The sequence below is a fragment of the Odontomachus brunneus genome, unplaced genomic scaffold (genome assembly GCF_010583005.1).
Source record: "Odontomachus brunneus isolate Ranch 3 - 2012 unplaced genomic scaffold, Obru_v1 Obru_scaffold_037, whole genome shotgun sequence".
Lineage (NCBI taxonomy): Eukaryota > Metazoa > Arthropoda > Insecta > Hymenoptera > Formicidae > Odontomachus > Odontomachus brunneus.
The window spans coordinates 2,432,546-2,445,602 of record NW_022639487.1 but is presented as its reverse complement, the minus strand read 5'-3'; the positions used below and the strand labels follow the sequence as shown (position 1 = coordinate 2,445,602).

Here is a 13,057-nt window from a genome sequence, read left to right as displayed (position 1 = left end):
CTTAGCGGAGGAAGTTTTCCGGGAAGAAGTTCGGACCTGGTACGTCTCACGGGAAGAAAATCGAAATCGAGGGGGAGACCTTTGTTGTTCTTTCACCTCCGTAAATAGAAAACGTTCTTGTGACGACGAATCGCGCGTTTAGTCGTTTCACCGTTCTCTCTTGCCGCGTATTAATTAATAAGAGTATTTATGAGGTGGAAAAGGGGATAGAAAGAGGGGAAATGCACACACAGAAAAATGTCATTTTGCTGCTGAGAAAAGCGTACTCGGTTTACTTTTCTTCTTTCAAGTAATGGCTTTCTTCAGAATTTGTATCAACAATAGTTTTAAAACATATCTATCACAAGTTTGAGAAAAGTTTAATTATCGTGTGTTCAAAAGAAGAATTCATTCTCTTCACGAGAATGTTATGAAACTTTATTCGAAATCTTAACTAAATTTTTGTTTTAATTAAATATTCTCGACTGAAATGCTAAACTCACTAAAATTCAGAATATATTTTGAACAAATTTGACGCTCACGATAAACTTGTGACAGATTTGCGGATGTATGAGTTCACGAAATACTCGAAACAAGTATCAGTTACTCGAATGTGATATGCATTTTTCCGTGTGCGTGCGTAGGATGTGCGCGAAAGGAAGAGGACGCGACAAGGGTCGCGGGGAAGAAAAGTCCGTGGCCCTCTTCAAAATCGTCTATTTATATTTCAGGATTCCTACTGACATCCGATCGTACAGACACTCGCACGCGGGCGCGGCACAGCTAAGTTTCGAAAATTTAAAAATAACCTTCTATCGTCGAGGAGAGAACAGATAGACGTATAGAAATGGACAAAAATGCGCGTGTGTACAGCCACACACGTACGCGACGCGTCGGGATACGCGCACGCGGCCGTGCGTCTCTTCCACGTTCGAGAATCGAACGTGCGACGATTCTCCCTGTCCGTCCGTCTGGCGCCTCGTTTTCGACCGGATCGAGCCCGAGATCGCTGGAATATCGACGAAGTTTGATCTGCGATGTCGCGATCACGGCGAAACGCCGTCATTTTCCGGAATAGACGTCACGCTTTCGCGCGTGCTCGCGGCTGCGAGATCCGCAACTCGTCGAGATCGCACCGATCTTGAACCGTGCGACTCCGGCATTTCGACTGCTGATCGCTTTTTGCATTTTTTGTCTTCTCTTTTGCTCACGCGACTATTACACACGCCACTTGCACGTACATTGCAACGGAAAATCGGTCGACCTTCAAATCGAGCAGTCAAAGCGTAGCTCGTCGTGTGACATCTCCTAACGAGTCTCATCCCTTCCCGTTTCCTTTCCACTTTCCCTTGCATGTTTTACTTTTTGGTGTTGTCTACCTTTCGACATGAATGATCGTCGACACGTATCGCGGCACCGTCGTCGACATTTTGGTCAGTTCTTCGTTTTAATGGAAGTGAATTCTCGCTTTGATCTCACGCATACAGGTTTACATAATTTCCTCTTGATGCATTTTGCATACGCACCACACACACATACACGCGCGCTCGCACGCACGCACGCACGTATAGACACACACACATACTTGTTTTCTTTTTTCTTTTTCTCATGCACACTTTTCGTCTCGTTCGCGCGTTTCTATCAGGCTTGTCATCTCTTATTGGGGCGATCGTAAAGTTGTACAGAGTGATTCGGACTGGTCGCCCGTATATATCGGCGGAATGCTTGAAATAAAGGTCGCTACTTTAAAGTACTTTCAAATTAAATAGCGTCGGAGGATATAACGATATACTCTCCGACACAATTGTTCCTCTCGCATGCCGCGTTCTGTCAAGATCGTCGCGCGGTAACGCTGAGATATACCAGCGGTCTATACAAATCGCCCTGTACAAGTTTCTCGATACATATATATATTTATACATAGCATCATTGTATATCTATATAATATGTGTATTTATATAATCGTATCTATATTTATATTATATCCATATTTACAAAAGGTCGCATTCGTTAAATGTTAGTATTCAATATCGCAACTGTTATTACACTCTAACTTTATTCCTGAGTAACTATTCATTAAGAGCCTTACCGAGAGACTCGTCTGCCTCCTGCCTCTGTTTTTCACTTTATATTGTATTATCAGATAAATCGTTTAACACTAAGCGCCGTGACGTGTGATCGAGGTAGCGAAATGACAAACGTGGGAAATGCATCCCGTGGCGCTGGGTAGTTACTCTGTCGTTTACTGTGATTTGCTTTAGTAGAAATCATTATCGGTGCGCTATCGCGGATGCCGAGTTCGGGGACAGGATAATGCGCTAATTCTTGCGCGAGAACGAGATTGACGTTCTGCATGCGGAAAAAGAAATTGCGCTCTGCGCGCGTAAGAAATTCGGCGTTCTGCCGCCGAAGAAAGATGGGATCTCGAGAGGCACGAGGAGCGGAGGAAATTTTGCATAGAGGAAAATCGCTCGAATATCGACGATACGCCTGCGAATCTTTGAGCGATCCGTAAATACGGAGTAGCGTAATCGCGTTTCAGGGTTTCACCGCGTGCAGAATAGCGATGCACGCCGAATTGTCGCCTTTCTCGATCATTTTGTGGAGTTTACGCAAATGTAGTAAGTTTTCTAATGGAAGAACGCGATATATATACGAGTACGATCGATCTCGAGTTGTATTCGCGATCGTTCGCGTTCGTTCTCGAATGATGCGACTCGTGCGAGAGAAATTTCCAACGCGCACGAGATCGAGATGATGCGGACGATACATTCTTGGCACACATGATACATTCTTGGTAACGTGCGAAGTGTCGCGACGTTTCTTTTTTTTTGTTTCCTTTGTACGTTTGCTGCGGTTGTCACTCAACGGTGGTTTTACAACGTACGGAAGACAACGTTGTGAAACGCGCTTGGCACTATAAGAAAGATCTAATGGTATTCACGTGAAGTTTGTGGTTTTAATTAACGAACCAACACATTTTGGTTGAAGGACACAGAATCTCTTATTTCGTTCTAAAAACCAGAAATCCCGTTTTCTTCAACTAAGACGCGTCAATTCGCGTTTGTTGCAACCAAACTTCATGATAATACAATCAACTTTCTTTCTCCGTGTATACTCAGCAACAAAACGGCTTTCACACTTTTTTCCAATAAAGTTGCAGCGTTCAAGATTGTCACGATTGTAAAACACTGCTGACGAATTTGCGCAGTAATTGGCTAGTAACAAAAGACATAGCCAATTGTTGCGTAAATTGATCACTATCAATAATGACAATTTAGTCGATAGTGACAATTATGATAATCTTGAGCGCTGCAACTTTATGGGAAAAAAAGTGTAAAAACCATTTTGCAACTAAGTGTACAATGAATCATAAAACATGTTTTGACGCATTTCGAGCACTAAAGTTGCAGCGCTTCAACGTCAAAATTGGTACAGCCACTGCTAACGCATTTGCGTATAAATCGGTTATGACAGAAGCCGAAATGACAACAGAAAGTGTAAAAATTAATTTAAGATAATGTGATAATAGTATTAATATATAAAACAGTATTTCGGGTTCAAACATTGCAATAGTGATAAAGTGAAAAAATGCGTAAAGGGAGACTAAGAAGAGAGCATAGACAAATAACTTTATCGGCAACGCAGGTAGAATAAATACAGTAAAATGAATATATGTGAAATATTTAATTGTTCAGAAGTAAATTTACCTTCTTAACATGATCTTTCTAGATTCAAAGATCCAGCAGGCTTCAATTCTGGCTTAGTCTGAGAAACTAGCTTCTATTATATAAAGAAATACGATGACAACTGAAGCGCTACAACTTCAATGCACGAAATGCGCCCAAATCGTTTTGTGACTCACTGTATATTTCAAACGAGATCCACAAAATGATGAGAATTCTCTCTTTCTACTCGACGCTCTCCGTATCTGGCAATTTACACGAAAATTCGATCATCGCACAACTCAAGTGTACTCTTTCGTAAAAATTTGTAAAGTCGACTTTATAAAAACCTCACAAACGACACACGCATCGCGATTAATGATCGAGAACGATACGCGAAATTCGGTTTCTCCATTACGATCGATATGAATCCCTCTGAAGGAAGGATCGGCTTCTAATCTGTCCAAAAAGCTCGTCGTTGAAGTCGGAAACCGAAATCGGTGTCCGGGATGTGAGGTCGTGTTGAATGCAGCTGATGGAACTTACGCTCGACGAGGATGAGAGGAAGGGCCGGTCAACCGATTCGATGAATGTCGCGTGGTCAGTAATCATCAAGCTGGCTGCTTTCGCCGCTGCTCGACGAATCTCACGCGTTTATTACGGATGCAAGTCGCGAGCGGTATTCTCGTGTGTCCTACACGCCCACGTCGCTCAATAACGCCGTTAAATATCTCGATAAATCCAATGTCGTGCAAACAGCTACGCGGGAGGATGTCATTATAGGAAGGAGATGACCTGATCGGAGCGCTGATATATTCGACATCAATCGCGCGAATTCCGGATATCCGTGATAAATGTCCAGCCTCTGGCTGTCGGCAAGCTGCCTATCGCGCTATCTCGAAAGTTACTTCACAATTTTCCGAATATCCACTTGGCCAACTTTTTAATCGATAGAACGACTTGGAACAACGCGTGATTATCGTCGGCTGCGGAGGATTCGATTGATTCAGCCGTGTCCTTCGAACTATGGCACTTACAGAGATATGAAAATTATTAGAATAATTTCTTTATTCATTCTTTCCAATTATTTATTTTCTCTAATTATTCTTTTCAATAAATGCCTAATTTCAGAAAATATTATAACTTGTTATCAATATTTTTTATAAGTTTAAAATGATTACAGGTTTATATTATATATTATACGACTAAATTATATAAATAATAATAAATTATATAAATAATGACGAGTATATCATATATTGTATTAGATTCCGTTATAAGATATATTTTGTATGTAAAAATAAATTTTTATATAGAAAATAGCAGATTACTTATATATTGAGAAAAGTACTTGAAAATTTACTTTTGGGATAAAAAGTTCATTTCTGTGAAATAATTTGTCATTATTTATATCATTTAGTTGAATAATATGCAATACAAACCTGTAATCATCTTGAATCTATAAGGAATACTGATAACAAATAATAATGTCTTGAAATTAGATATTTATTGCAAAGGACAATTGGAGAAAATAAATAAATAAAAAAATTAAAATTATTCCAATAATTTTCATATTTTTATAAGTCATGAAACTGAGTCGATTTGTTAAAAAAATACGTCACAAATCAGTATTCGCGTCATAATTGTGATTCAAGAGCAACCGAGTAGATTTTCGAACGTCTCAACATTTATATTAATATTCATAAATTCATAATATTTATGTTAATATTAATATTCTCCTTTGTGCTTGAATAAACTTGACATAATCGCTACCATGGTTTATTTGAAGGGTCGCCCTCACAAACCACTTTGTATTTTTTTATTTTTTTACGTAGTTGTGTAAAACATTTAATCTGGTAATTTGGACAAAAAAAAATGTCACGCTTATAACGAATGTGTCAAGTGACATGTTATTAGTTAAGATGCAATTTTCTGTAGCTGTAAAGTACTAATTTGTAAGAATAAAAATAATTTTTAATAAAGAAATTATTAAAATCGCGAAATTGGCGGATGGGGGGAGGTAGGTTCGCCCCTATTTAGTTATTTGGCGGACGGGGTATGTTGGCTCCTTTAAGATTAATTTGGCGCCTAGCACTATAACAAGTTTCGGTTATTACGTAATTGTGCACATAATTGTTGAGTTAAGACTAAAGCTCTACACTGATGAGAGCAATTTGGTTTTTAAACGCAAGATAATGCTATGTGTGTCGATGCCGAACTGCAAATGATAATTACGTATATAATAATGTACGTAACATACGCGCGCATGCGTTACGCGTTATCACACGTTGCTCGTAGATCGTCGTTGTCCACAGCACATTCGGTCGGTGATTGTGATTGAAATACGCCGAATACACACACACGCGTACGCTAATCGCTCTCACGCTACACGCGTACAAATTTAGTACAATAATGTAGGTAGTAATTGTCTAAGTAAGGCTGATTAAACGCACTTGCTTCCCTTGCAGTGACTAATGCGCGAACCCTCCCCTCTCTGTCTCCTTCTCTCTCTTTCACCGTCTCGTTTTCTTTCTCTCTCGTTTTCGCTATTTATCAATCGATATAGCGTTGTTGCAAGTTGCAGAACATGAAATATAGATTTCGCACAAGATACACGGTGTCTAGAGAAACGTTTGAAGGGTTCTAATGTTTTACCTGAGAGGGAACATCTCCTTAGTAGAACACGCGTGAAACTTAGACCTCCTCGGGTGTACTCGAGGAGGTCTTAGTCTTCGAGAGCTTTTGTCAGCTGTACTGACAAAACCCTTGTCTTGAAACGAACTTGGCACAGACAGTGACTGCCACCTGATAACTGCACGTAGGTACTCCTCGAGAGCTACTTCGAATGTAGAACTCTCAAAAGCACAACTTTCGAGTTTTACTTTGCTCTATCTGTCTCTCTCTTTCCCGCAAATCTGACTTTGAAATCTATCCTTAATTTACCACGACGTACTTTCGTCCGTCAAATACGCTTTACTTCGACAGTGAGTAACTTTTGCAAAGATGTTCACCCTCTGGACGAACTCAATCGGATCTCTGCGGAGAGACGGAGACAGAGAAACTCGACTTGTTCTCAAATTTCGTCCATTTCGGGATCGCGCCTATGCGGGAGTAGATGCGTTTCTCAACGTTATCGAAGTCAATCTAACGTTACAAATCCTAACGAATTTACAGAGGTATTCTAAATCAACGTGGCAGTAGAACGATGTTCTCCCTCGATCGCCGAGGCGCGCCGTAACTCGAGAGGCTGTGCGAATCGCGCACGCTCGATTCTATGCGAGGGGATCCTCCGTGGCTTTTAATCTTCGTAGTAAGAGCACTTGATCACTACATGTATTCCGAACTGAACGACCGATCGTGATGTTTGCCTTTTCTCTTGTCCACCTCGCTCACCCCTTCTCACCCTCTTTCTCGAATTACCGCGACCTCGCAACACGGCGGGATCAATTTACCGGGTACTGATACTTCTTAAGGATAATCCCTTACATGGTAGACATTATTCAGCGTGAGTATCATACAGATGACATGAGTCTAGTCCCGCGAAATTGATGTTACTTCTCCCCTCGCTCCTCGAGTCGACATCGCTTTAGAGTCCAAGGTTGGTACCGGTATAATTTCGGATGGAAATTTGAGCAATTTACCGTGACGTGTATCCCACCTGGGACACCTTAAGTCACAACATCTTAAGTCTGCATCCTGCACACTGTTCTGCTTGATTAATTATCGAATTATATCAATACTCAATGTCTTTTGAGGATTTTTCAAGATACTTCACTTTTGATAAGATTTTTTTGCGAAAACTTTTAAGCATTTCTTGATCCACCGTCTCGATCAGTTCAAATTTTAATACCCTAGAGACACGTTGAAATAATTTCTATATTCATCTGCGACATATTGAAAGCGCAACAATTGCACAAATTTTTCTCCGAAATCACATCAGCCTCAACAGTCACACTTGGACAATACAATTAAATATATTCTTTTACTTTCTTTCTATCTGTCACTATTCTTCTCACAAGTTCAATTCGTTTTCCGAAGCTCCAGGTATAACGAGACGGGATGAACGTTAAAAAAATGTACACGTCTAGTAAAGGCTATTCGATGATTTATAAATATTAAAAAAACCGCTGCCGCGTGTTACAAACGTGCGAGGAGAACGAAATCGCATTCTATGTTCTCTCCCTTTTTTTCCTCCTGCGTTATTTGCTGTTATTCGTGCGCTCGTGTGCATCGTCTCTAAACGCATCGTTCTTTCCTTGTTTTTCTTTTTTTCTCTACGCTTCACTTTGTTGCGCGGAAACGAAGTCTTCGGTTCGACTGTCTCGGAACGCTGCCTACGAAGGTGACGACGCCGTCGATTTTCGTCGGGAATTGGTAGGTTACTTGTGGTTCTGCGGTGCCTTATAACCCATCGTCGTTGACCAAACGACCAAACGAACAAACGATGACCACGGGTGGAAGCGGAAGTCGGAAACAGTGATGTAGATGATGGCTTTAGTTGGTCCCGAACATGAGTTAGTAAAGAATTGTGCAAGAATTGTAATTACTCGTGATCTCAACTGCCGGTGTGTCGCCTGTCTCTTCCAAAAAATCATCGCATGTGGCCGAATTAATCGTATAGCGATTTTTGCAACTCAAATTTGCACGTACATATTAAGTTGTAACACATTAAAGAAAATAATGTTGAATCTATTATTTAACAAAGAATAATTAAAAGAGATTAGATCTGAGAGATCATTAACAATACTATCATTACGTTTTGTTTTCGCATTTCTCTCTCTCTCTCTCTCTCTCTCTCTCTCTCTCTCAGCATTTTGGCGAAGGTTGTTTAAAATTGATTGAATTTTAATTGATTGAAAAATTGATTTAAAAAAATTTTAATTGAAAAATTGATTTTGATGTATTACGTCAATATGTATAAATTCCAATTTCGATATCCAGAAACGCGATTCTCGAATAGTGTCAGTGATTAAGCGTAGGCGACATTATTTCGAATTATTGGCAACGACGCGGGCTTGAATTAATGACCAATCTGCGAGACAGTAATTATAATCATTGCACAAGTCCACTCCAAGAGTCGCGCATCGAAACGTGTCGACCGTTGCGTCACGGATCTCAGCTCATGGTAACACTTGCGCGCGTCGAACATAATATACTCTTCCTCCCTCCCTGTGTTTCTCCCACACTTGATTTCGCGTCTTAACTATTATGGACTACCTATTATTTAACCTATACGGTCCTATAACGTACGGATCAATTATGTCCCGTGGCAGTTTATTTACAGTGCGGCTCGCGCCGCGGCCCCGGATGTGTGATCGATTCATGTGATCGATTTATGAACGACGATTCGACGTTGTTGGTGACTGGCGCGTCGCGACTAAGAAGAAATCATCAGATTCGTAATCTGACATAAAGAACGTGGAATAATTTACGCGAAATTATTTCGGTGAAATTATACGCGAAATTATCTCTTTCACGGCGAACGATTGTCGAGAAAATTACGTGGAGCCGGTCTAGTAATCACTTGTCCCTGCATATAACCGATAATTTAATAATTCACGAGCATCGCGCCGTTCAATAATTTAGCTCCGGTGCCCGACAGCAAGCCGTGAGCCGCGGCCCGGCCGCATCTACCTTAACGTCGTTTATTTACAGGAACAGCACGATCATGTAATTGAGATATCTGGCGCTAGTGGTACCGTTGAGCTTCGTGCCGCCGTTCTCCTCGTCGTTCTCGCTGGCAGTGTCGCCCTTCGCCTCGACGATGGTGTCAAGCCTCTCCATCGTGCCCCTCTGGGGAAGATGGTTGCTCGAGCTCTCGCTCTCGGGGGTCTCATCGGAGTCGACGTCGATCGACCTGTCGTTCACTTGGATCTTCACCACCGCGTCCACCGGGTACTTGCCCTCGTCGCTGAAGGACGTGGCGCCCGTCGCCGAGCCGGATCTGCCTGCCGCGGACGCTGCGGTGCCGGCGGCCTCTCGCTCGCAACGGGGACAGATCTGACCGTTGGACGAGCCCTCGTCGCTCTGGCACCGGAAGCAGATCAGGTCGCCCTCGCTGGAGAAGTCGCAGTGCTCGCAGTGCACGTAGCCGTTACCACGGCAGAGCTCACAGATCGGGCTCTCGTCGCGGTCTGTGAGTAGATCGACAGGTTAGGACGGCGGTTCGTCTCGCGTGGTTTGCTACGATCGTCGCCTTCCTCTGAGAGCTACCCCCGACGGCGAGCAGTCGTCGCCGCCGCGGAGGTTGTGCGAAGCGTCAGCGAGGAAATGCAAGCGGCGGGTGGAGTCGCTAGTGCGGGTGAGAAGAATGATGTTGTTTATGCTGAGATAAGCAAGTGTAGTGACGGGCTTTTGGAAGAGAGCACCGTGGAATGTTTGACAGACTAAAAAGCAGGTAAATGGAAAAATACTGTGTGACCTTAGCTCGAATTTGCGGTGTTATCAAAAGAGAAGAAACTACCTTTACTTCCGCAAGCATCGCTAAGAAACAGAACTGCTACATTGGATGATAATTCCAGTGGATCTTGCTTCAACGAAATTTGGAAATTAATCAATTTTTATGAAATTTTTCATAAGAGAGGATTCAAGGAAGGATTTCAAATCGATAAAGAGCATGAGGCGACACGGGAGGGGTCAGGGGATGATTTTGTATACCGGAGTAACGGCGAGGAGAATCAGCCATCTGGGAATACTGAAGCCATCCAAACGGGTTAAGCAAAGCGAACGAATTTGTTCAATCCTTCGACCAGAATTGGTCGAGGTACTCGCCTCTGTCGACGTCACCTCGATCGTCCGTGTCCCTCGCGGTCCATCCGCGCCGTTGCTGCTCCTGGCCTCGGTAAGATCGAGGTGACGTGATCAGCGCCGGCTGTTCCGGATCATGATACGACCGAGGCGATGACGTCTGAGCCACAGGATCCTGATCCGCATGGTAGGAGCGTGGAGAGGACAGCTTCACCGGGCTTCTGTAGGCACGAGAGGTTCCTGGCTCCTGCAGTCGGTCGTCCACCCGCTCTTCCACGTATCTGCCGCCAAAGGAGCCAGGCGTTTGCGGTCGGTAGGTGCAGGTACGCGTCTTCTGATCACACTCGCTGCACAACAACAGGTTCGACTTGCTGCCGGGCTGCGAGACGTAGCCGTTGCAGGTACCGTAGTAACGCTCGTCCTCGTCGCTCTCGAAGAGGTGCTGACTCAAGCTACCGATCGACTTCGTGTCGCTGAAGATCCTCGCATCGTCCGGCTCCTCTTGATCGTCGACGTTGTACCTGCAAACGAGATCGATTCGTTAGTAAACTCACGCTGAGTGTTATAGACACCGCTATCGTTTTATAACGCCGATAAACGCGAAAGTCACACGCTAACAGCCTCTTATATGCTAAAAATGTTGTTTACCACTTCGAGGCCCGTATCAATAATTGTTACTTGAAACTCGTCTTGTCAAATGAGATAATCAGATTTCAATTCAGAGTTAGGTGGAAGTATTGAATCGCGAGTACACCGACATAAATATCACATATATTATAATTTAATTTGAATTTGACTGTGTGAATAAAACTCTGAAAATTCTACATAAGGCAAGTTTTAAGTGGTAATTAGTAATACGAGGCTGATAAATTATAAAGTCGACTATTCATTCTTCCAATTAATAGATAAATTAATATCTATTCGTTTGAATACCGAGTAAAGTGACGTTTCCATCTATCTCTGGAGCGTATTCTAGAAACAAGCAAATGTCTTGTCGACTCACCTAGTATCAGTGGCTTCGACAAGGTAGCGACGTATCCGCTCGATCTTGGTCTTGCCGCGCTCTCGCGGCATTGTTTCTCGTTAAATAATGCTCTCCCGATTCCTCTCATTGTTATCCTCGACGCTCGAGGTCGAACTCGCCCCGCAAATCTGCATCTCGATTTCGGCCAGCCGATGTTCGACTTCCCACTGCTGCTGGTTCAGCTTGATGCTCATCGTCGCGTTCTCGGTTTCCAGGCATTTCAGGCGCTCGCGAAGACGCTGAATCTCTGCCAGCAGTGCCTCGTGGGTGCCGAACAAAGGCGTCGCGCCCTCGCTCACCAGCTGGGTCATGCTGTTGCAGGTCATGCCTGCAAATAAGTCTTCATTGCGATGTTTCTTTCAAAGTGATCTTTTAATTCCAGTCTGTTACATCTAGTAAATATCAAGCTAATGAAACGTGCGAGGATGAAAGTGCATGATATGAATTCGTGAGATCTCTCTCTCTCTCTCTCTTTTTCTCTCTCACTCTCTTTCTTTCTCTGTCTGTCTGTCTCGTTGCGAACCCATTTATTCCACATTCTCCTCTGTCTCTCACACAAGGGGATCGCGTTTCAGCGAGAGAGACGCGTCGCACAGACGCGAATATGAATCTTCGCGCTTTAGTACGCCGTGACGTTGCATATAAGTGCGTGCAATTATCGATTGCTGAAAGTTAGATGAGAGGCGCGGAAAGCAACAAACGAGTTTTGCGCGTAACAGCGCCGGCACGAATGCGAGAGATGAGATATTCTCGAATGAGAATCGCCCGGGCCTTTGTGATTCGCTGATGCTGATTAATACGCGCGATTAGTATTTCTCTCTTGCCACGGTGTATTCGAGCGTAATAGAATTCGCATATAAGATGAGCATGTACACTTCGCGTATAGCTTCGAGTGCTGATACAACGCATGAATTAGCATTAGCAAACTGCTAACTAATTTACGAATTACCGGGTGTGTCCTATATTCCGGCTATTCAGGGGCTCGGTATTGTCTGGGGACTCGTCTTGATCGTGTCACATCCCGTGTTAACACTCGAACGGCCCAGGGAGAGACACGGAGGAGCGAGAACGAGGGACCGCGAGAGAGAAGGACGGACGGGGCGCCGGCGCGTTTGCGGGCTATTTAAACGCATATGCCTCTCTTCCATGACCCATGAATCAGGCCTCGCCTGATATTTTGTCACTTAAATCACCATTTGACCAGGTCGATCCGTTTCCGGTTTGTTATCGCGGCCGGCCAAATCTGTCGATTTAATCGGGGACCGCTTTCTCTCTTTCTTTCTCTCTTTCTCTCTTGGAACTCCCGGGATGCGCGCTCGAAACGGAAGCGCGCGATTACCATGGCGTTTCCTGTGCGCGAAGGCTGGATTTTATTTCCCAGGCGACATATAAACGTCCGTGGAAACACGTTAAATCGTTACTACCTAACGTATCTATTGAGGTTAACGGCCGATGCGCTATTTTACGAGTGGCGCCGAGCGTCGCTCGTCATTCATTATCCGCGCGATATTTCTGAATTTACCTTTTCGCCGTTTTATAGTGTCGATAAACGCGACCGTTTGCACACACGCTCGCGTTATTCACGTCCGGTTAGATTTGATTTGCAATGAAGTCGTTTTTTTCTCCCCTCCCCCCCCCCCCT

The 13,057-nt window shown here is 43.5% G+C and overlaps 1 protein-coding gene across 1 annotated transcript in view; it reads right to left on the bottom strand.

Moving 5' to 3' along the window:
• Positions 1 to 4,936: 4,936 nt before the first annotated feature.
• Positions 4,937 to 13,057, bottom strand: part of LOC116843969 — a 269,149-nt gene continuing 261,028 nt past the window's right edge. The window contains exons 14-16 of the mRNA XM_032814975.1: positions 11,487 to 11,743; positions 10,416 to 10,914; positions 4,937 to 9,778 (exon numbers count right to left, since the gene is read on the bottom strand). Of these exons, the coding sequence (XP_032670866.1) occupies positions 9,294 to 9,778; positions 10,416 to 10,914; positions 11,487 to 11,743 (1,241 nt within the window). The 3' untranslated portion in view covers positions 4,937 to 9,293. The remainder of the gene's footprint in view (positions 9,779 to 10,415; positions 10,915 to 11,486; positions 11,744 to 13,057) is intronic.